The sequence below is a fragment of the Protomyctophum bolini genome, assembly GCF_963924005.1.
Source record: "Protomyctophum bolini genome assembly, chromosome: 16".
Taxonomy (NCBI): Eukaryota; Metazoa; Chordata; class Actinopteri; order Myctophiformes; family Myctophidae; genus Protomyctophum; species Protomyctophum bolini.
Genome location: NC_137877.1, coordinates 39,636,082 through 39,659,085, shown reverse-complemented (window position 1 = coordinate 39,659,085; position 23,004 = coordinate 39,636,082). Strand labels below are relative to the sequence as shown.

At 45.2% G+C, this 23,004-nt stretch overlaps 1 protein-coding gene across 1 annotated transcript; it reads left to right on the top strand.

The window, feature by feature from the left end:
- Positions 1-734: 734 nt before the first annotated feature.
- LOC308330351 (tudor domain-containing protein 1-like) lies at positions 735-22,639 on the top strand (the record flags this gene model as incomplete). The annotated part of the gene is made up of 23 exons (XM_080785199.1): positions 735-825; positions 3,111-3,231; positions 4,053-4,191; positions 5,144-5,248; positions 6,268-6,450; positions 7,325-7,474; positions 8,829-9,003; positions 9,714-9,797; positions 10,298-10,525; positions 10,657-10,764; positions 11,356-11,526; positions 12,223-12,450; positions 13,911-14,156; positions 16,818-16,925; positions 17,384-17,551; positions 17,829-18,014; positions 18,130-18,339; positions 18,635-18,748; positions 18,918-19,043; positions 20,226-20,393; positions 20,715-21,218; positions 21,653-21,699; positions 22,518-22,639. 23 exons carry the CDS (start codon positions 735-737, stop codon positions 22,593-22,595), a joined length of 3,738 nt encoding a protein of 1,245 aa, XP_080641325.1. The 3' UTR covers positions 22,596-22,639.
- Positions 22,640-23,004: the final 365 nt, after the last annotated feature.

Below are 23,004 nucleotides of genomic sequence, written 5' to 3'. Positions count from 1 at the left end.
CTTTTTACCTTTTATGTCTCCCCAGTGCTTCCCCAGTGTCTCCCCAGTGGCTGCAGATTCTCCCCAGTGCCTCCCCAGTGTCTCCCCAGTGTCTTCCCAGTGTCTCCCCAGTGTCTCCCCAGTGTCTCCCCAGTGTCTCCCCAGTGCCTGCCCAGTGCCTGCCCAGTGTCCCCCAGTGTCTCCAATAGCAATACAAGAGCAATAATACAAATTAATCTTAATTTATTAATCAAATTATTTTTTTAATCAAATTATTTTTTTAATCAAATTAATTAATGAATTGATCAAAATGTTCGACGTGCGGCCTTTGGCTGCGTGCCAGAAGGCCCCCCGCACTCCCAGCAACATGCCAAAGCTTTTTCCTGCAGGAAACACTGTAGAATTCCTGTTCTGTTCTTTGTCTATAGGCTATAGAAGTGTCTATTTGTACGTCTCTAAATGCTTTGATGAATTGAACAATGGTGGACCCTCTTGTAAAACAAGTGTAATGCTTAATTGGGTCGTCCACTCACAGTCTTTGTATTGAGTTTGTGCTTGAAATGTACTGTAATTCTGCAAACTGTTAATAAATATTTCAATCAATCAAAAAAAAGACCATCCATGAGGGATTGTGAGCTTAGCCAGCTTGTGGGTTCTGCTATTCTTCAGCACACAACACTGAATTTTATTATTCAGGATTATTGATGAATGTATTACTTTTCTTTCTTTTTGTTGTAGATTGAAAGTTTGAAACCATGAACGGTCCCACGGCGGTCGGTCCCAACCTTCCTCTGCGGAAGCCCAGCACCACTGCCCCAGTCACCCCGGCCTCTCTGGGAGGAACAGGTAGGCTTTCAGCTCCTTTTCCACTACACTACGTAGTAAAACTTGCCATTTTAACCCATTTTGGGGGCGGGAACCCCTTTTGGTGTTTTAAGAATTATGTTATGCTTTAGCTATTGAAAAATAGCAGATCTACAAGCTCATAGCGCGGCACCGAGTGCCGCGCTATGAGAGCTTGTAGGTCTGCTATTTTCTTTTTATCGTGAAAATGTAGTGCAAATCTTTGAATATATATGTCTTTTTCACCAGTGTGATTTAAGAAAACAAAACGTTTTGACCTTGAAACGTTGAAGTCAAAAGTCACATGAATGGATTTGGAGATTCCTGAAGTTGTTTAACTAAAATTATAACCCTACAATTCCACTGAAATCATTACCCACTTATTCTTAACTAAAGGTCAGTTATGTAGCTTTGTCCTAAAACCGTTGTTTTTCTTGGTTGCAGGTGGTGCAAATTCAGTGACCAATGATCATCATTCATCAGTATGTATCCGGTTCACGCTGGACCATCACTTTTTTATTTAACCTTTATTTAACCAGTAAAATCACATTGAGACTGCGTCTCTTTTACAAGTTGGAACTGGCCAAGAGGCAGAAATAAAAATTACACTTCAGTACCACATCGCTAATGTTACATTTTGAACCAGCAAATACAACATCCATAATACACCTTAAAGTACCTATGCATAAATACAACAAGTCACCTGTCCTACTTTTTAGTAGCAGGGCAAAATACACCATATACACAATCTCCACGATCTGAGCCGATATAATAAATATTTTGGCTAGTACATATCCAAACATGTGGATTGTACATCAAAAATGATCCTTTTGAAACTTCTCAAGGGAACTTTCAAAGCCAATTTTAGTCTGGACTGTAGATCATTCCACGACCAAAGGGCCAAAGAAGGCCAGACTTTTTTTACCCCCCCCCCACTAAAATAAGCATGGTATCTCTGCAAAGTGAATGTGAACCCTCAGGGTTCCTTGGGGGGTTAGAAATGGACCCTTACAGGTCTCTGTAACCCTGTGAGTATACAAATGGAACCATTTTTGGGTTCATTTTGTACACTCAGTTATGGGTATACGTTTAACATTTGAGAACCACTGTTGTATCTTAATCAGTTTGTTCTGTTCTGACCTCCACTATTTATATCTTCATAAAATGTTCTCCCCTTCACAGCTCCCAGAAGTGACTGTGAACTTATTGTGCAACTATTGCAGTAAGCGAGGTAAGTCACTGTCATCTCCCAATATATTACATAATGTAATATATGACTATTTTTCAAAGCTGTGTTTGGAAAAAAAAAAGTTTAATGCCAACACAACAACACAATGAAGTTGTTAATCAAAAAATATTTGTAACAATTAATCGTGCAGTACTTAGTTTAGACAGTTTTTGGAAAAGAAAAGAAAGTAATTTGGTTAGACCAGTCATTAGTCCTACAACTACAACCTATCTCAAACCCTCACCCTAAACCTAACCTCCCACGGGGCAGCACACCTAAACCTAACCTTAACCCATGTCTAACCATTGACTAGTCTAAACTAAGGCGCGATTCATACTCCTATTTCAGAGCTGAATAAAAGTCGGTTCGGCTTTGTAGAGTCTACAATTTGAGGTTCAGGAGAGCGGCTACCGTCCTAAAGTCGTCTCTTCGGTGCTACTGAAAAATTCTGACGAGCCAAAAGCATTTCGGCACTACAGCGCCGAAACAGCGGTAAAATAGGAGTATGAATCGGCCCTAAGTATGCACCCCAAATGTTGTAATCATCACAGCCCCTGTGCTTGATGTGTTATTGCATGACAGAGTCTAAATCAGGGGTGCCCAAAAGGTAGATCGTGATCTACCAGTAAATCACAAGAGCTGTGCAGGTAGATCACATGACATGCCCCTAAAAAAAGTATACAAAAATATATTTTTGGCATCTGCCACTTGAATTAAGGTGACTTGATTCATTGATCAAAAAGGGCCTGTCAGCTCAAACCCAAAATGCAATATTTTGTTTTCAAGAGTGTTGCTGTGCACAAACGTCAGAGGCATTACAGATTAAATTAAAAAAAAAACAGCTACCTATTCCATTTCTCCATTCCAAGTGCATTTGACTCATGTAACACCAGCGCCGCTTTTCCATATTTAAACTAGTTTCAGCAATGGTTTAATGTTATTTTTTCCGTAGGTAGTTGTCTTGTTGAGACAGTCACTTTGAAAGTAGCTCAAGTCAAAAAAGTGTGGGCACCCCTGGTCTAAATGAAGCTCTGCTGTCGGTCACTGTGGTCCCAAACAGGGAACTTCCGCTGTGTGCGCTGCAGGAAGGCCTTCTACTGCTCCATCCACTGTCAGACACAAGACTGGCCAGCACACAGACACGTGTGCTGGGTCAGCACCGCTGACCCAACTGCTGACACGTAAGGGAAACAACCCCTTTTGGTGTTTTAAAGCATTATGTTATACTTTAGCTGTTGAAAAATAGCAGCTCTACAAGCTCATAGCGCGGCACCGAGTGCCGCGCTATGAACTTGTAGGTCTGCTATTTTTGAAAAATCGTGAAAATGCTGGCACAAATCTTTGAATATATGTTATTTCAGAGCGAACGTTTTTAACTCAAATCTTTGCTTCCGAGGATGGAACAACGTATTTTTAGATGGTGCTCGTAGACAATTACATATTATTCTTGGGGTCTTTGACATGAGATATTGAGCACCACTGATATAGAAACATGAGGTATTTCTGAAAACTCAGGATTCATTTGGTGTTTTTACCCTTCAGGGCGGGAACCCCTTTTGGGGGTTCTTGCTGCTATGTACAGTATCTAGCAGCATCATTAAATTGTTTTTTTGGTTTTTTTAATACATATTTGAAGTTTTTCAGAAGACTTAGGTCAGGATTGTTTTTTTTTTCAGTCCTAAATGGGTAGGACGTAAAATAGAAATTACATCTAGTGTGTCATTTCAAAATAGCTGATCTACAAGCTTACAATACGTCACTTTAAGCCTATATAGATTGGCTATTTTCAGCGTCAGATGGGCCACGAACACCCATTTCATAGTGTTTTTTTTTTTTTTTTTTAATTTAACTCTTGAGACAAATTGAACCAAATTGTTCCCTAGTACCAATTATTTACTTGGGGTGTTATTTACGTACTTATTGAGGGGTGCAAGTATCGTGGTTCTATATAGCCCTTTTCCTGCAGTTCATTATGATTCTTTTGTATTTTGTGTATCGACAGTAATACTCAGGAGAGCCCGGGTTCAGCAGCAGCGATGGGGGAGAGAGATGCACCGCTGCAGCCACAGGTACAGCCAGGACTGGTGTCTCTTCTGCTGAGGAAGAGACACTTTGTGTATGAGAACCAGAAAACTACAACTGTTTGTGTGTGTGAGAGAGTGAGACTGACAGCCACAGGTACAACCAGGACTGGTGTCTCTTCTGCTGAGGAAGAGACCCTTTGTATAGGAGAACCAGAAAACTACAACTGTTTGTGTGTGAGAGAGAGAGTGAGACTGACAGCCACAGGTACAACCAGGACTGGTGTCTCTTCTGCTGAGGAAGAGACACTTTGTATAATAGGACCAGAAAACTACAACTGTTTGTGTGTGAGAGAGAGAGTGAGACTGACTGTGAGTGAGTGCCTTTCTTGTCTTAGGGACGATTCATACCGACTTTTATTCGGCTCTAAAATAGGAGTATGAATCGGCCCTTAGTTAGAATACATGGCTGGGGTATCGATATTGTGTCAAATCTCACAAACCCATTCAAGTATTCAGGGTCAATACGGTTATGTAATAACAAATATATGTCAGTAATTGATTGAAAATGTCTATGTCAAATAAGAAAATGAATAAACGTATGTTTAAAAATAAATGCTGTATGTGAGGTGACGGCAGTATCGTAATGAAAGGTTGTTGTTTTTTTTACCCATTTTGGACGGGAACCCCTTTTGGTATTTTAACTATAAGCATTATGTTATACTTTAGCTTTTGAAAAATAGCAGATCGTAGCGCGCCACCGAGTGGTGCGCTACGAGCTTAGGTCTGCTATTTTTGAAAAATCTTAAAAAATGCGGCACAAATCTTTGTATATATATTCTTTCAGAGCCAACGTTTATTTTTATTTTTACGTCTGGCCTAAATGGGTTTACTTGCCCTGTATTTTATACAGAAAGCAATAGTTGTATGGTTTTACAACATGACCTACACAGATGCACAAAACTCACAAGACAAAATATGGATCTTAATTGATCATCTTGGTTGTTAAAAACGCATTTGATGTATTTTAGTGCGCATTTAATTTTGTATATAATGTGCCTGTCTGGTTTAGCGGAGTGTCTGTGATAACGCCACCCCCCAGCGAAGCCCCTCCCCTCAGCGGATCTACCTGAAGGACCTGAAAGCCCACGGCATCGCCAAGGGAACAGAAATGAAGGTATTTACTTTACTTTATTCGTTTATTTGGTCGGGACAGTGTATATCGATGAACATTAAAAATGCAGTGTAAATATACCAGATTTTGCTAAACTTGCTAATTTCCATCTGCAGTCCCCAGTTCACTAACACTATGTAGCTCCGTACGAACCAATGGTCCTCTTAACGCCGCTTAGCTATGAATTAATACAATATCAAATGGACATTGAGGTTTTGTTTTTATTGCTTAAAGATAGGTTCATGTCGGGGTTAGGTTTAGAATTAGATGTTTAGATGTGTGGTTTCCCATTTAGAGACCTGAGGCCGATTTTTGAAAAGGCCTTTTTATGAAAGACAGCCTTAACCCATTCTGGGAGGCCGGGAACCCCTTTTGGTGTTTATAGCATTATGTTATACTTTAGCTATTGAAAAGTAGGTGGCGTGCTATGAGCTTGTAGATCTGCTATTTTTGAAAAATCGTGAAAATGCGGCACAACATTTTATATATATATATATATTCTTTCAGAGCGAACGTTTTTAACTCAAATCTTTGCTTCTGGGGGGGGGGTCCCTGGAACAACATATTTTCAGATGGGGTCGGCTGCCAATTACATATAATCTTGGGGGTCCTTGACATGAAAATGTTTGAGAACGACATAGAAACAGGGTTTTTCAGAACACTTGTCAGGATTTAGAAGACATTTGTAGAATCATTCCCAGGTCAAAATAGGTTAACCCATTCTGAACGGGAACCCATTTTGGTGTCGGCATCATGTTATGCTTTAGCTATTGGTGGCGCGCTACGAGCTTGTAGGTCTGCTATTTTTTTTAAATCGAAGAACGACTGACATTTTTAGAATCTGATCTCAGGTCAGAATGGGTTAATCAGACCAGTGTGTGTCCAGTGGAAAACCTCGTATGAATCTGATCTCAGGTCAGAATGGGTTAAGTAACGCTGCCATGGTGTAGCAATACTGACGTGTGTGTGTGTCTGTGTGTGTGTGTGTGTCTCTGTGTGTGTGTGTCTCTGTGTGTGTGTAGGGCATGGTGGCAGAGTTCAGCAGCCCCAGCAGGTTCTTCGTGCTCCCTCAGGACCCCCAGGTGTCTGAGAACATGAAGAGCATCGCCACAGCGCTGCAGCAGACCACCAGCAACCAGCCCCCCACCACCTCCTACACCCCCAGCCTGGGAGAGGTGTGCACCGTGCAGTTCTCTATGGACGGGGTGAGGCGCGCGCACACACACACACACACACATACACCCCCAGCCTGGGAGAGGTGTGCACCGTGCAGTTCTCTATGGACGGGGTGAGGCGCACGCACACACACACACACACACACACACATACACCCCCAGCCTGGGAGAGGTGTGCACCGTGCAGTTCTCTATGGACGGGGTGAGGCGCGCGCACACACACACACACACATACACCCCCAGCCTGGGAGAGGTGTGCACCGTGCAGTTCTCTATGGACGGGGTGAGGCGCGCGCACACACACACACACACACATACACCCCCAGCCTGGGAGAGGTGTGCACCGTGCAGTTCTCTATGGACGGGGTGAGGCGCGCGCACACACACACACACACACACACACACACACACACACTCAATCGCTTAGGAGAGGTGTGCACCTGTCCTTGTAGGTGTGCACGAGGACTTTTCTCTACAATGAAATAATTAAACCTTTTATCACAAATAAGCACTTTGGACCACACTTGTGTTGCTTGATTGATTGATTGATTGATTGATTGAAATCTTGTATGGGGGTCCCTAGCAGCACGCAATCGTTTCAGAAGGGTGCTGCAAAATATATATTAATTTGGGGGTCCTTGACATGGAAAAAGCAAAACATTACGTGTGTGTGTGTCTGTGTGCTTTTCCGTCCATGCACGTTGTAACTGGCTGCTCTCCCACTGTCAAACTGCACTGGCAGTGTTTATGTCCTTTGTACAGTAACAAGGTATTCCTGTACTTCTCATTATGTGGACATAAATAAACATTTCAAATGTGTGTGTGTGTGTGTGTGTGTGTGTGTGTGTGTGTGTGTGTGTGTGTGTGTGTGTGTGTGTGTGTGTGTGTGTGTGTGCGTCTGCAGAATTGGTACAGAGGTGTTGTCCTGTCGGTGTCTTCAGACCAGAAGAAGGCCACTGTCCTCTACGTGGACTTTGGTAACGAGGAGGTCGTTCCTCTGGACAGAGACCTGATCAAACCTCTCCCGGTCAACCTACTGACCATGCCTCCCTGTGTGAGTACATTAAACCTACTGACCAGGCCTCCCTGTGTGAGTACATTAAACCTACTGACCATGCCTCCCTGTGTGAGTACATTGAACCTACTGACCAGGCCTCCCTGTGTGAGTACATTAAACCTACTGACCAGGCCTCCCTGTGTGAGTACATTAAACCTACTGACCATGCCTCCCTGTGTGAGTACATTGAACCTACTGACCAGGCCTCCCTGTGTGAGTACATTAAACCTACTGACCAGGCCTCCCTGTGTGAGTACATTAAACCTACTGACCATGCCTCCCTGTGTGAGTACATTGAACCTACTGACCAGGCCTCCCTGTGTGAGTACATTAAACCTACTGACCATGCCTCCCTGTGTGAGTACATTAAACCTACTGACCATGCCTCCCTGTGTGAGTACATCCTCAGCTTCCACTGTGTCCGTCTTTTTTTATCATTTTTATCCCACGATTTTTGTAACCCATGTTTCACCCCTGTGACAATTATCTAATGTGATCCTGGGCTCTACACACCCTCCACCAACCTAGTCCCCATATATGGGGGACAAGGGGAGACCAACCTAGTCCCCATATATGGGGGACATGGGGAGAGCAACGGACTTGAACTCATGCTTCCTTCATGCCTGAGTGTCCAAGTTGCTCCTTTACATTCTGACAGGGGGGAGTTTCCCTGTGCGGACGTAGCGCATGGAAGGAACACGTTATTCCTCGTGTCCATCTTTTGATTTGGATATACCTCTATTGGCCTTAATATAAGATGTTTTTTCTCCAATGGAAATATCCTACGGGTCGTATTATAAATGGAGGACTAGACTATTTGACATTCAATGGTTTTTTCCCCACAAATGAGTCTTGAAAAATGGGGGTCGTCTTATAATCGGAGTCATCTTACGTACAATACGGTACGAGGTTTCCACGCGACAGAGACGGTATGTGTTTTTAACAGGGAATCGGGTGGTGCTGTGTTTTTAGGTATCTGCTCACCACCGCAGAGGTTGTGTGTTCGAAATGTACCGTACCGTGGCGCATCTGACTTTGTCGAGTGTCTATACGCGAATCCACGGAGGGGTGCCTTAATTGGGCGCAGCCAGTACTGAGGTTTACACCAATCAGTATTGATTGCCTACAACCTGGTCCTACCGGGCACTGTCTGCTCACCATCATCTAAACTCCACTCTGCTGGGTTTTTTTGGGTCCAGGTTCTGGAGTGGTCTGTCTGTCCGGGGTGGTACCTGTGTGTTTAAACTCCACTCTGCTGGGTTTTTGTGGGTCCAGGTTCTGGAGTGGTCTGTCTGTCCGGGGTGGTACCAGTGTGTTTAAACTCCACTCTGCTGGGTTTCTTTGGGTCCAGGTTCTGGAGTGCTGTCTGTCCGGGGTGGTACCAGTGGCCGGGGGGAGCAGCTGGACCAGGGAGTGCTGCATGGCTGTGAAGCAGGTGATGAGCGGCAAGTGTCTCCCGGTCAACGTGATGGACATATCGGAGAATGGACACGTCTTCACCGTGGACATCCTGCTGTCAGCCTTTGGTCAGTTCCCTTTAACCCATTAAGACCTGAGCCTTCTGAACCAGTAGTTCTCAAACATTTTTGTCTCTTTGCCATGGATTTAACGCTAAAGAATAAAGAGAGTAGAGCGTTGCAGTCCCGCCCCCTTTCAGAACGATGAGTGGCCCAGGAAATGATTCCCCATTCATTTTCTCCATAGGCTTTTCAAAAAGTATTTATTTAAAGACGGTTACGCCGCGGACAAAGCCAACTCGGATCGTGACAAATCATGACAATAATTACAATGTTTTGGGCCGATCAAATAATTAGTCAAAAGAAAAACAAAACAAATAGTGCTGTATCCTGCCTTTTATTTTCTTCTTTCAAATGATTTGATTGTTTGTTGTCATGATTTGTCATGATCCGAGTTGGCTTTGTCCGCGGCGTGACCGTCTATATAAATACTTTTTGAAAAGCCTATGGAGAAAATTAATGGAGAATAATTTCCTGGGCCACTCGTCGTTCTGAAAGGGGGCGGGACTGCGACGCTCTATAGCTGCACACTCGTGGACTGCCGATGCCAATAACTTATTGTGGACACGACTGGAAACACGCCTGTCATGTTTCGGACAGACTAGGTTGGCCTAGTATTTCCATTAAACACTTCCTCATAAGTAGTATTATATTCTATGATAATAATGACCATTGACAACAATAACCAAAGAACATCGTCTTCCCTTGATTCCTCGTAGGTAAACACCTGAGCACCTTCCTGTTGGACCAGGGCTACGCAGCCAAGGAGACAAAAAAACCCTCTGAAAACCCTCCAGACATCAGTGAGTTGTCTACAAACACACACACGTGCGCACGCACGCACACGCACAATGATATGATAGCATACACCCCTGGACACGACGCTAGCATATCGCAGGGACTAGAACCCCCAGTCCAACCCTTGATGCCGGAGGCCATGGGTACCATTTTCATAGTCTTTTGCCTTTGGTATGACCCGAACTCCCTAGCCACAAGTCCTCTCTTTCCCTCCCGTGCAGGAGTTACACCAGTTACGTTTTCATTGTTTAATTTGCTATTTTTTTTGATAACTTTAAAGATTTACATGGTTTCCCTCTGACATAGTAGGATACATCACATGTCTCCTACTAGGCTAAAAAATACATTTTCGCATTTGGCCAGCAGGGAGAGCTTTAAGCTCAAATCTGGTGTGAAATGATGTGAAAACTGGGCATTAACAGATAGGATCAGTGCGTCGACGCTTGATGGGAGGATGAAGTTGAGAGTGGCTCCAGTGAGACTAGTGGAAACGATGGCGTGAAAGTTAAGCTTTTTAGACTTCATAGGAAGAGGTTTCTTTGCTTTCCGTCTTCAGACTCGCTGCTGAGCGCCTCGTTGGAGAACTACAAGCGACTGTCCAACGGGAAGGACGAGAATCTGGGGGCCCAGCCCCCCGAGCCCCTGACCCTGTGTGTGGGGGACGCCTTCGATGCCGTGGTCACTAACCTCCTGTCGCCCCACGACATGATTTGTCAGAAGCTGGACAACGCCGGTGAGTCATTTCTTCTGAATCTAAGCGACTAGTAATATGGGACGGTGCAAAATGAGTGGTCGCATTTGAATATTAAATACGTTAAAAGTGAAACAAACGGTCTATGAAGTGAAAGGTTGTTTGGTTTGTAGTTGTGATCTACGAGCAGCAGTTGACTTTGAGGGAACACTGCAGTCAGATTCCAGCCAACCACAACTTCAGACCTGCCCCTGGAACCATGTGCTGCTCTCTGTCCTCGGGTAAGAACCACTTCTGCTCCTCTACGTCATATAACAATAACCGTAAGACATGGGAAGTGTTAAAAAAGGCATTCTTAACCCCTTTAGGCCTGACGTCGAAATTAAAAAAAAAATCTTCTAAATCCTGACAGTTTTCTGAAATACCTCATGTTTCTTTGCTCAATATTTCATGTCAAGGACCCCAAAAATGATTTGTAATCCACCGACCCCCCCCATCAGAAAATATGTTGTTCCGGGAACCCCCCAGAAGCAAAGATTTGAGTTAAAAACGTTTCGCTCTGAAAGAATATATATTCACGGTACACGATTAACAAAAAAAAAGCGGACCTACAAGCTCATAGCGTGCCACTCGGTGGCGCGCTATGAGCTTGTAGATCTGCTTGTAGATCTGCTAAAGCTAATTCATTATCCAATCATTTCACCTTACAGAAATTATATTGCCAACTGCAACATGACGCAAGTCACATTTCACTTAAATTATTTTTTGTCAAGTGAATTGTCCGTACAGCAATAAAATAACTCTTACGATGATGTGATCAATGTTCTTCAATCAGTGTCTCGATCTCTTTCTCTCCCCCCCCCCCCCTACAGAAGACAAGCAGTGGTACCGGGCCAAGGTTCTGGCGTACTCCTCCGAGGACCATGTGTGCGTCGGATACATCGACCATGGTATCTCTGAGGAGGCGGAGCTGAACTGCCTGAGGCCCATCAGCACCGAGCTCTTGGCTCTGCCCATGCAGGCCATCCCCTGTGCCCTGGCAGGTAAGACCCCCATGCAGACCTAAGACCCCCATGCAGGCCATCCCCTGTGCCCTGGCAGGTAAGACCCCCATGCAGACCTAAGACCCCCATGCAGGCCATCCCCTGTGCCCTGGTTTCCTGGACAATGTTGTTGGCATGGCTTGAAATAAATCGCGCCATGCCAAGCTGCCAAAAAAAAGAAGAAAGGGGGCTAGTGAATCATGGTGTGTGTGTGATATGAAATGTCCAGTACCTCCCCAGTGCCTCCCCAAGTGCCACCCCAGTGTCTGCCCTGCAGTGTCTGCCCAGTGCCTCCCCAGTGGCTCCCCAGTACCTCCCCAGTGTCTGCCCAGTGCCTCCCCAGTGTCTGCCCAGTGCCTCCCCAGTGTCTCCCCAGTGCCTCCCCAATGTCTCCCCAGTGGCTTGTACTATGTCTGCTATTTTTGAAAAATCGTCAAAATGTGCCTCAAATATGTTTTATTTTTATTTTTTATATATATTTGTACACAAAATCTGTGTACATTGGTGACTATAACTATAATCTACCTGATCTTGAGGCCTACAAAATCGTGACAAATATAAAAAAAATTAACTACTTTTTATTTTTTTTCTCTTCTTATCAACTAGTCAACTAGTACCAACAAGGTTGACTAGTGGATTGACTAGTGGACTAGTTGCTTACTGCCCTCCCTCTGGTTCTCTTGTTCCCCCGTCCAGGCGTGCGGCCAGCGGGGGAGGTGTGGTCCGACGAGTGCCTCCTGGCGCTGAGCCAGGCCGTGTCCAACCGCATGCTGCGCGTGAAGGTGGTGGGGAAGCGCGACACCACCGCCCTGCTGGCCATGGTGGACGGCAGCAGTGACCCTCACACGGACGTGGCCGAGCTGCTGCTCAACCTCCGCCTCGCCTCGCCGCTCGGCACGGACGCCGACGGCCACCGCGCCCACAGTAACCACACCACTCCACACGCGTTTAACCCATTTTGACCTGAGGACGATTCTAAAAAATATCTTCTAAATTTAGACAGTTTTCTGAAAACCCTGTGTTTCTGTCAGTGGTGCTCAACTTTTTTTTTTTTTTACTTTGTTTTTATTTCAGTTTAGGCAACTTCACAGAATTACAGGTATAAATTTTTCTTACAACTGATTTTTTTTTCTTTTTTTTTCACAACCTCAGCTGTATACTTTCACAGGATGTATATATGATACACTCATACACACAAACAACTTCACATACATTTACAAGTATTCACAAACAAAAAAAAAAAACAGAAAGACAAGGGAATAAAATACAGGTATATAGCGAGACAAAAACGACAGAGCGACGGCAACAATGGGAGGTAAACAATACTGGGAACAGACATACTGGAGATGGAGGAAGGTGCATGGGTACACCAGAAGGTCTGAAGAGAAGTGTATTTGGTTACTCAAGATTCTGCTCAACCTTTTTCATGTCAAATGTCGTTTCACTGGCTTTTAGTGTGCTACTGTAGTCTAAAATCCACTTTTAAAAACCAACAAAGCACCGTTAATTCATAGAGAGACATTATATTGCACAATCGCAGCATATGGGGTGGGGGGGTTAGGGGACATTGGAACATATGAATTAAGAATACAGTTCTCTTTAACTAACAATAACTGCGTTTAGACTATTTTGTAGTACCGGTAATTGTGACAACCCTACCCTACTACACACGTTCTCTCTAAAGGTCCCTGCCCACTTTGTAGACTTGTTTAAACCAATGACCTCCTTCCATACAGGAATTGGATTCCAAAATAAGCCAGCTGGCTTCTTCCCTTCCTTGCATTGTATTTTTTGTTCTTTGATATGTTATTGTCTATTTTTTTGTACTACGTGCTAAATAAATAAAACCTAAACCGAATCCACCGTGGTGCAACCCCAGCCGGCCTCGCATCTTAAACACGCTTACAGTAGTAGCATTAGCTTCCTGAGAAGCTTTGGGTCAAATCTCACTTCTGTCTTTTTTTTTCTCCAGCCAATTCTGCAGATGCACAAACTGGCGTTGAAGCTGCACCGAAACCCATCGCAGCAGCACGCACTGCAACTCCGCCCATTGACGCACGCCCTGCGACTCCGCCCGTTGAAGCACGCCCTGCAACACCGGCCATTACAGGTAAAAACGGTACCTTCCCTGCAGGCTATAGGGCCTCAAGATCGTTTGTTCCCATAAGTATAGGACTTATGAACAAGCAGGCCCCGTCTAAAGTGTGATTTGATGCCTCTTGGAACTATGACTGGTGGCCCTTCTGTTGGCACTGTTTCTTTATTGTCTATATACTGTGTGATCTGTTAGTTTGAATATGTTTTATGTATATCCTGATGACTGCTGTGCACAAAACACATTTCCGAAAGGACAAACCAAGTATCTATCTATCTATCTATTGAAGCACGCCATGCAGCCACGCCCGTTGAAGCACCACGCGTCAGCGCAGCAGCACCTGTCGAAGCGCGCTGCGCTGCACCACCTCCCACAACCGTGGAGGCCCCGCCCCGTGCCGAGGCCGTCCCCCCAGAGGCCCCGCCCCTGCTGTGGTACTGTGCCGAGCTGCCCAGCGACGGCCAGTCGGTGCCGGTGGTGGGCAGCGTGGTGGAGAACCCAGGAGACTTCCACTGTTACCTGTACAACCCCGAAGGTAAACACCTCCTGTTACCTGTTACTGTTACCTGTACAACCCCGAAGGTAAACACCTCCTGTTACCTGTTACTGTTACCTGTACAACCCCGAAGGTAAACACCTCCTGTTACCTGTTACTGTTACCTGTACAACCCCGAAGGTAAACACCTCTGTTACCTGTTACTGTTACCTGTACAACCCCGAAGGTAAACACCTCTGTTACCTGTTACTGTTACCTGTACAACCCTGAAGGTAAACACCTCTGTTACCTGTTACTGTTACCTGTACAACCCCGAAGGTAAACACCTCTGTTACCTGTTACTGTTACCTGTACAACCCCGAAGGTAAACACCTCTGTTACCTGTTACTGTTACCTGTACAACCCCGAAGGTAAACGCCTCTGTTACCTGTTACTGTTACCTGTACAACCCTGAAGGTAAACACCTCTGTTACCTGTTACTGTTACCTGTACAACCCCGAAGGTAAACACCTCCTCTTACCTGTTACTGTTACCTGTACAACCCCGAAGGTAAACACCTCTGTTACCTGTTACTGTTACCTGTACAACCCCGAAGGTAAACACCTCCTCTTACCTGTTACTGTTACCTGTACAACCCCGAAGGTAAACACCTCTGTTACCTGTTACTGTTACCTGTACAACCCCGAAGGTAAACACCTCTGTTACCTGTTACTGTTACCTGTACAACCCTGAAGGTAAACACCTCTGTTACCTGTTACTGTTACCTGTACAACCCCGAAGGTAAACACCTCCTCTTACCTGTTACTGTTACCTGTACAACCCCGAAGGTAAACACCTCTGTTACCTGTTACTGTTACCTGTACAACCCTGAAGGTAAACACCTCTGTTACCTGTTACTGTTACCTGTACAACCCCGAAGGTAAACACCTCTGTTACCCGTTACCTGTACAACCCTGAAAGTAAACACCTCTAAAGTCATAGTGCATCTATATAGCGTCTTTATCCAATATTTAAATAAAGAGTACATTTCATCATACTGTGTGTGTTAGGCATGTGGAAAATAATCGATACGTATCGATACATCGATTATGACGTGCGCGATGCGAGTGAATCGGTTCATTCACTGTGTGTCGGTAGAATTGACGGGTGAAATCTCGATGGATCGTTCGCGGAGTGCTTGTATCGGTAAAATCCGTGGTTGCACCGTTTTTTCATGGTAAATTTCACTCTATCCTGTGTTTCCGAGGCGCATTCAACGTACCATCAGAAAGGAAGAACTCTCGCGAGTCGCAGCGCAGACACAGGGCGCGTTCGGAAATAGCGCACTGAGCCCACTGTGCAATGCAAACTAATAGAGTGTGCTCCGGTGTGGTATTTCCGAACGCGCCCACAGTCAGTGAACAGAAGCTACCGTACGACGGTGCAGAGGGTGCTTCCCGCAGAGGAGACACGTTGAGAACAGACAGACTCAGACTATAATAGCACCCGCGACTAACAGAAGTGAGCCCCACGCATTAAACAAGAAGCACCACCTTTACTCTTTAGCTTTATAAAATAGCTGTCCGAGTAGCTTTGTCCGTCGATCAGTTGACTTTTCACTGTAGCGCTGCGTGCTGGACTGCTGGTAATGAGCCACACTCCACAGCTGTGCTTGCTGATTATCCGACGCAAATCTGCGTCGCGATCATTATCAATTTGTAATTAAAGAAAGCTTCTGCAGTCTGCACACACGTGTACAACAACAACAACGCCACAGCAACTTTCCACTGTCCAGCTTTCCCCTGCTGTTCTCTGGGATAGAAGCCTTATTTATATTCTGCAGCAAGACGGTGTCGCACGCCTAAAATTGCAGATCCACAAGCTCACAGCGGGGCGTGGATGAGACGCGTTGTGAGCTTGTACATCTGCTATGTATTTATAACGTTAATAATACATGCAGGCCAGGGTCTTCAATGTTTTTCAGGTCAAGCCAAGGACCACTTAGCTGAGAGTGAGAGATCAAGTAGGGACCCCCATATAGGCAATTATATTATAAAACTGTTGCAGATTAAACTAGACATAGACTTGTTTGACAGCACTACAAGTGTGACCTGTAATTTTTGTTTTGTTTATTTGTTTCTTTTCTATTTATATGTTGGTAACATTAATTGATGAACGATAGGCTATTACATTTTAATCTCTTGAAACCTCTATACTCAAAACCTCAAATTGACCTTTGAGATATAATAATTATACTATAGCCTATGATTATTAGTAATCTAACAATTCCACAATAACCAGCAGAGAGCAGACCCTTTGTTTACTTAGAGAATTCTATAAGTTGGGTTGTTTGAGATGCAGAGCTATAATACTAACCTACAGTAAAACAATAAATTGCTTTGAATTTAAATGTAATGCATTTTTACATGTTTTGGGAAATTAATAGAGCTTTAATATAAATCCTTTCTATTGTGATGAATCGCCATCAAATCGTATCGGTAGAGGGGTGAATCGCATCGTATCGCATTGATTTGAACTAAATGGTTATCGCATCGCATCGCATCGGGAAGAGGGAGAATCGTATCGCATCGTATCGCCAGGGGATTCCATGTATCTCTAATGTATCGTATCGCTGGCAGTGCATCGAGATGCGTATCGAATCGTGAGATGAGACGAGATTCACATGCCTAGTGTGTGTGTGTGTGTGTGTGTGTGTGTCAGACCTCCAGAAGCTGGTGAACCTGGGGTCTGAGTTGCAGCAGCACTGTGAGGCAGACAGCGCCACCGTCAGGCCCAGAGTGGGAGAGCCATGCTGTGCTATGTTTGCCGGTGAGAGCAAAATGATGGCCAACACTTGAACAAAGCTACGTCCTCATTTGTTAACATAACACAGTACATTGAAAGGGGTGTGTGTGTACTGGTACTACTTACCAAGGTGCTGAAGTACCAGTGTCTTAAGGATGCTATTATACAGCTTGGCTACAAATGTAAACTACTTGTGTTCATATTTGGAAGCCTCGGTAATGTCCACAAATCAGTCGTGAGAGGGGCCTGCAGATTGCAGGCATGCCCAATAAGCCGAGAGCTATAAGGCATCGGCAAAATTCTGTTCAATAATTGGCAGTCACCATATATGGAGAAGTTGATGCTTTCTGTACCTGTGATCTGTATTCTGAAGCACTTGTTGTAGAGTGTTTTCAAGTTTGCGCATCCACTATTGTTTGTGTTCAAGACATTTCTTGTAAAATGTGAACACAAATAAAGATGTTAAATGTGTGTGTGTGTAGGTGATGGCGCGTGGTATCGGGCCATGGTCCAGGGTGTGTTCGAGGACAAGGCGGAGGTGTACTTTGTGGACTATGGGAACAGCAGCCTGGTGGAGAACGTCCACCTCCGAACCATCACGCCTGACCTCCTCACGCTGCCCTTCCAGGCCATTCGCTGCAGCCTTGCGGGTACGTGGTGCGACTGGGGGGGGGGGGGGGATTTGGGCACGTTATTTTTGGGGGGTGGGGGTGGCACTACCCACACGTTAAAGGACAACTTTAGGTTTTTTTTTCAACCAAGGTTCGTGTTTTAGGTTGTTATTAGAGAAAGTAAAAGACGAGTGTTAATTATTTTTTTTTCGTTTGCTGCTTTCTTTCGTTTTAGGGATTTTAGCATGTATTTCTTTACAAAAGTGTCTGTCTGTGTCTCTCTCTGTCTCTGTGTGTGTTCTGTCTCTCTCACTAGGCGTGCAGCCAGTGGGCTCTGAGTGGAGCAGCGAGGCCATCTTTAGGTTCCAGTCTCTGATGGCTGACCTGGCGGTGTGCGTGGTCTCCGTCTCAGAGCGTGGCTACCAGGTGGAGATGGAGAGTTCTGGACACAGCGTGGCCGCCGCTCTGATCACCGATAAGCTGGCCACAGCGCCACCTGCAGGTGAGTGTCTGCCAACACACACACGCACACACACAGACACACACCCACCATGTGTTGTTTGTTTCGTATGTTGAGCTGTGAAATGATTGGACATCATTTGTTTGTGACTCTGTAGCCCCTCCCAGCACCCAGGATGTAGTCCCTCCTCCCAGCACCCAGGATGTAGCCCCTCCCAGCACCCGGGATGTAGTTCCTCCTCCCAGCACCCGGGATGTAGTTCCCCCTCCCAGCACCCGGGATGTAGTCCCTCCCAGCACCCGGGATGTTGTCCCTCCTCCCAGCACCCAGGATGTAGCCCCGCCCCCTGAAGTGACATCACCACCAGGTCAGTCAGTCAGTCAGTTCACTGTGTTCAGGGTTCTCTGAGGGGTTCCAAATGGACCCTTAACCATGTTCAGGGTTCTTTGAGGGGTTCCAAATGGACCCTTAAAGGACAACTTAAGTTTTTTTCAACCAAGGTTCATGTTGTAGGTTATTAGAGAAAGTTATTTTTTTCATTTGCTTTTTTCTTTCGTTTTAGGGATTTTAGCTGTATTAGCCATATTCCAACGTCCTGATAACGGTTTGATTTGGTATATTTAATGCAGTGATAACGGAGGAACCCGCTGCTCTCCCTGCAGGGCTTTTCCCAGTGGACTGGAAGGCAGGAGAGCTTCCTCTGGACGAGATCTTCCAGCCTCGTGTGGCGGCCGTCATCAGCCCCTCCTTGTTCTACCTGCACGCCCCCAGCCAGGGTGAGAGAACATGCACGCACGCACGTTTGTATCACATAAGGAGACTTTAGGATGTTGACATTTTGTACAACATGATTATTTAGTGGATATTTTTTAGTTCTTATTCACCTTGTCATATTTAATTTCCCTGTACAAATAAAAGAGTGAACTTGTTGTTGTTGTTGTGCAGTTGGGATGGAGGAACTCCAACAGGTGATGAGGGAGCTGGCTGTGTACGGCAGCACCAACCAGAACCAGGGCCCGTGTCTGGGTCCAACTCCAGCCGTCGGGGCTGCTTGCTGTGCACGCTTCACAGGTAGGAAACAAACTGCTATGCACTCTACATGAAGTGAAAAACTGTTCTGTCTCTCCCTCTTTCCTCATAATTAAGTAAGTAGCCTTGCCGAGCCATGAGGCCCATAGGGCAGGAGCCTATCTCCTGTTTCTGTAGCCATGAGGCCCATAGGGCAGGAGCCTATCTCCTGTTTCTGTAGCCATGAGGCCCATAGGGCAGGAGCCTATCTCCTGTTTCTGTAGCCATGAGGCCCATAGGGCAGGAGCCTATCTCCTGTTTCTGTAGCGTGAGGCAGCTTGATGTACAAGTACACCCCCTGGACATGACGCTAGTATGTCGCAGGGACTTACCCCCAATCCAACCCTTGATGCTGAGTGTCAAGCAGGGAGGCACTGGGTCCCATTTTTAGAGTCTTTGGTATGACCCGGCCGGGGATTAAACCCCGACCTCCCAGTCTCAGGGCGGACACTCTAACCACAAGGCCACTGTGCTGGTTTCCTCATACATTCATTATATCGCTTTCGCTCTCCCCCTAGTAAGATTAGGTTAAGGTTGTGATTCGCTCTCCCCCTAGTAAGATTAGGTTCAGGTGGTTAAGGTTGTGATTTTCATGTCAAGGACCCTCAGTCCCTCACATGTATTTTGTATTTGGCCACGGACCACCTTGTTGTGCCAGGGAGAGACAGATGTATAACCTTTTTCACAATTTGTCAAAACCTTTGAAAAATAGCAGATCTACAAGCTAAACCATGGGGGTCCCACGACTCCCCAGACCCCAGTTTGGGAATTGGTGGTCTAGACCAGGGGTGGGCAACTGGCGGTCCGGGGGCCACATGCGGCCCCCACCTTCACTTAATGTGGCCCTCAGGTTATTGTCAGAATACTGATATATTGGTTTCAGCTGTTTACAATTCAAACATGCAAACATGACCCGCTTTAATTACTTCAGTCTAAATTAGTAGCTCAATTGCTCAACACAAGTATAATTAAAGGCATTTGAAATTACGTAAAAAAATTAATTTTCAGGATTCCAATTCAAAAAGAGCAAAAATCTACAAGCTCAAAACGCGTCGCAACACGATGTGTTTTGAGCTTGTAGACCTAGGGAGTGAGTGTGGAAATATAGCGGCCCTCTCCATCGTCAAAGTTTCCCACACCTGGTCTAGACGTTGATCTGCTCCTTCCCTTGTGCTTTGATACCAGGTGACAACAACTGGTACAGAGCCGTGCTTCTGGAGGCGACGGACGCCGACGTCACGGTCCTGTACACCGACTACGGCAACACAGAGACCCTCCCGTCCTCCAGCATCCTGCCCATCCCCCCACACCTCCTGCAGGTCCCCGCCCAAGTCGCCCGCTGTGCACTGACCGGTAAGTGAGGAGGTTGATCTGTGATTATCATCATCAAAATGTTGATAAAATGTCTTAATAACCATGTTTAACCTGGAGTCCCTATCATGTGATGTTCCTTATTTGTCATGACAAGTTCCCAAACGATGGTGAATGCTCATTAGATATCTGAATCCAGACACATTCCTTCGTCATTCACATTTTGGGGGCGAGTTGTAAACAGCGACTATGACAGATGTCTAAATATGATCGCACAACGGCAACGCTTGCTGAAAATAACGGATCTTGTCTGTAAAGCGCCGCCGCCGGTTGTACAAACCGTCTCGTCTCTTAACCATGCAGGCCAGGAGCGTTTCCCCAGAGCGTGGCCGGCACACGAGCGGGACATGTTTAAAACCCTGCTCTCCGACGTGGTCACGGCCTCCGTGGAGCACCGTGACCACTCCATGCACCTGCTGTCCGTCACCCTGCCCCCCCACATGGGCGGGGGGAACCTCAACACCCTGATGCTCGACGCGCTGCAGTCGCGTGCCGAGACTCCTCCTCCACCTCCCAGTACTGACCTCGCCTCCGAACCACAACGCGCCGACGTCGGAGCGTGCGCCGTGTCTGGAGCGAGCCCTGCCGCGCCTCTAGAGCCCGTCCAGCCGGCCGGCAGCCCGGTCACCACCGCTAACGCCCCGGGGGCACCCGTAGAGCCGGAACCGCTGACCCACAGCGCTGCTGATGGCGCCGCTATTAACGCCACGGGGTCGCCCGTAAAACTGGAACAGCTGACTGGCGGCACCGATGACGTCACCTCAGGGTTGGTGCTGCCGGAGTCCACAGAGGCTGCAGTTATAAACGGTTGGTTTATGTCAAAACTCGGAACATACAGACACTATAAACAGTATCTTATTTAAACACATCCCACACACGGGGACTTGGGACACTTTATGTTAATGATTGCATGCGCGCGCACACACACACACACACACACACACACACACACACACACACACACAGTCCTACCATTTAGAGGTGGGACCCATGCCCATACATTGCACCTATCAATGGAACCTCAAACTGCGTTTCTTATTGTATTATATTTTATTTTGTGTTCGCTATTAGTATTGTTGTTTTACTGGTACTTATTTTTTGCTATTTTTCCTCATTGTGGCACTGTCGAGGAGAAAAAGGTCGACCTGTATATATGGGATGAAACGATAAGAAATGCTTGTATGTTTAGACGTTGAATTACACGAGCTAAACAAAAGCCTGCTTGATTTCTCTGACCCCAGGAGCTGTCCACAGGCCCGTCTGCTGCTGTGTGGAGCTGAAGACCAAGGTATTATTATCATTATTATTTATTATTATTAAGGTCAGTGTATTTTATCATGTCTTGCTGCTCCTGCAAGGCATATTACTTTTATACAGCCAATCATCCAATATTCTGCATTGCCTAAAAATATATATATATATTTTTATTACATTGGTGATTTACACCTGCATATCGTGTTAAAATGTTCTGCATGTTTAAGCATTTTCAGTTCAAAACCTAAAAGAAATATATGTAAAACAGATTCTGTAAGGTTTAACCGATTAAGACCTTCTAAATCTGTAGTTCTAGAATAAAAAAAATGTTCAAGCTTGTACAATACTATTTCTGAATCTGAATAGCCAACGTTAACCCATTTTGGACTGAGGTCGATTAAAAAAAAGGCTTCTAAATCCTAAAATAAATCTGGAAAAACCCATGTTTCTATGTCAGTGGTGCTCAACCGTTTTCATGTCAAGGACCCCCAGAATTATCTCTATTGGGCCACGGACCCCCATCTCAAAATATGTAGTTCCAGGGACCTCGCAGAAGCCAATATTTTAGTTAAAAATGTTCGCTCTGAAATATATATTCAATGATTTGCGCCACATTTTAACGATTTAGATCTGCTATTTTTCAATGCTTGAAACGCCATCGGGTTCCCGCCCCAGAATGGGTTAAAATCTGAAATGACACGGATGCTTTCCCAGTTCTAACGTTGAAGAACGGGGGCATTGATTTGAGACCCAAATAAACAGTGTTTTTTTCCCTATTCCCTTATTATTACCCTGTTCTGTTTGGGGAAACATGGTACAGTATAAGGTCTAATATCTGTGTTCTTCCAACAGATATCTCACCTGGAGCAGCTAATGGAGATGCAGCTCTGCCTTCTCACAAAACTGGAGAAGCAAGTCAAGAATTGCTGAATTGCCCCCCTAACCTTAAAAAGGTTGTAATATGAATGTACAATTCATAGTTCATGCCACGTGTTTAAAAGTGTTCCAGAAGAGTTGAATGTTCTGAGATTATTATTATTATTATTACATTTTCAAGGTGAAAGTTTTGTTGCAATACATTTATTAATAGTAGTTTACAGTATTACAGTACAGTTTGCTCGTCTTGTATCAGGAAATACCTGAGTTTGCACATGCCCCATTCTTTTGCAGGGCACTGTTTGTCTTTTTTTATAGAGCACAGTACTACTAATAATTTGAGTTTTTTACCCACATTAAAATTATGTTGTGTGAAAAAGGCATTGAGTAGATGTGATTTTTTCTTTCCTTTTTGAAGGTCTGTTTTGTGGAAATGCGTTTGAGTAGACGTGATGTACAGATT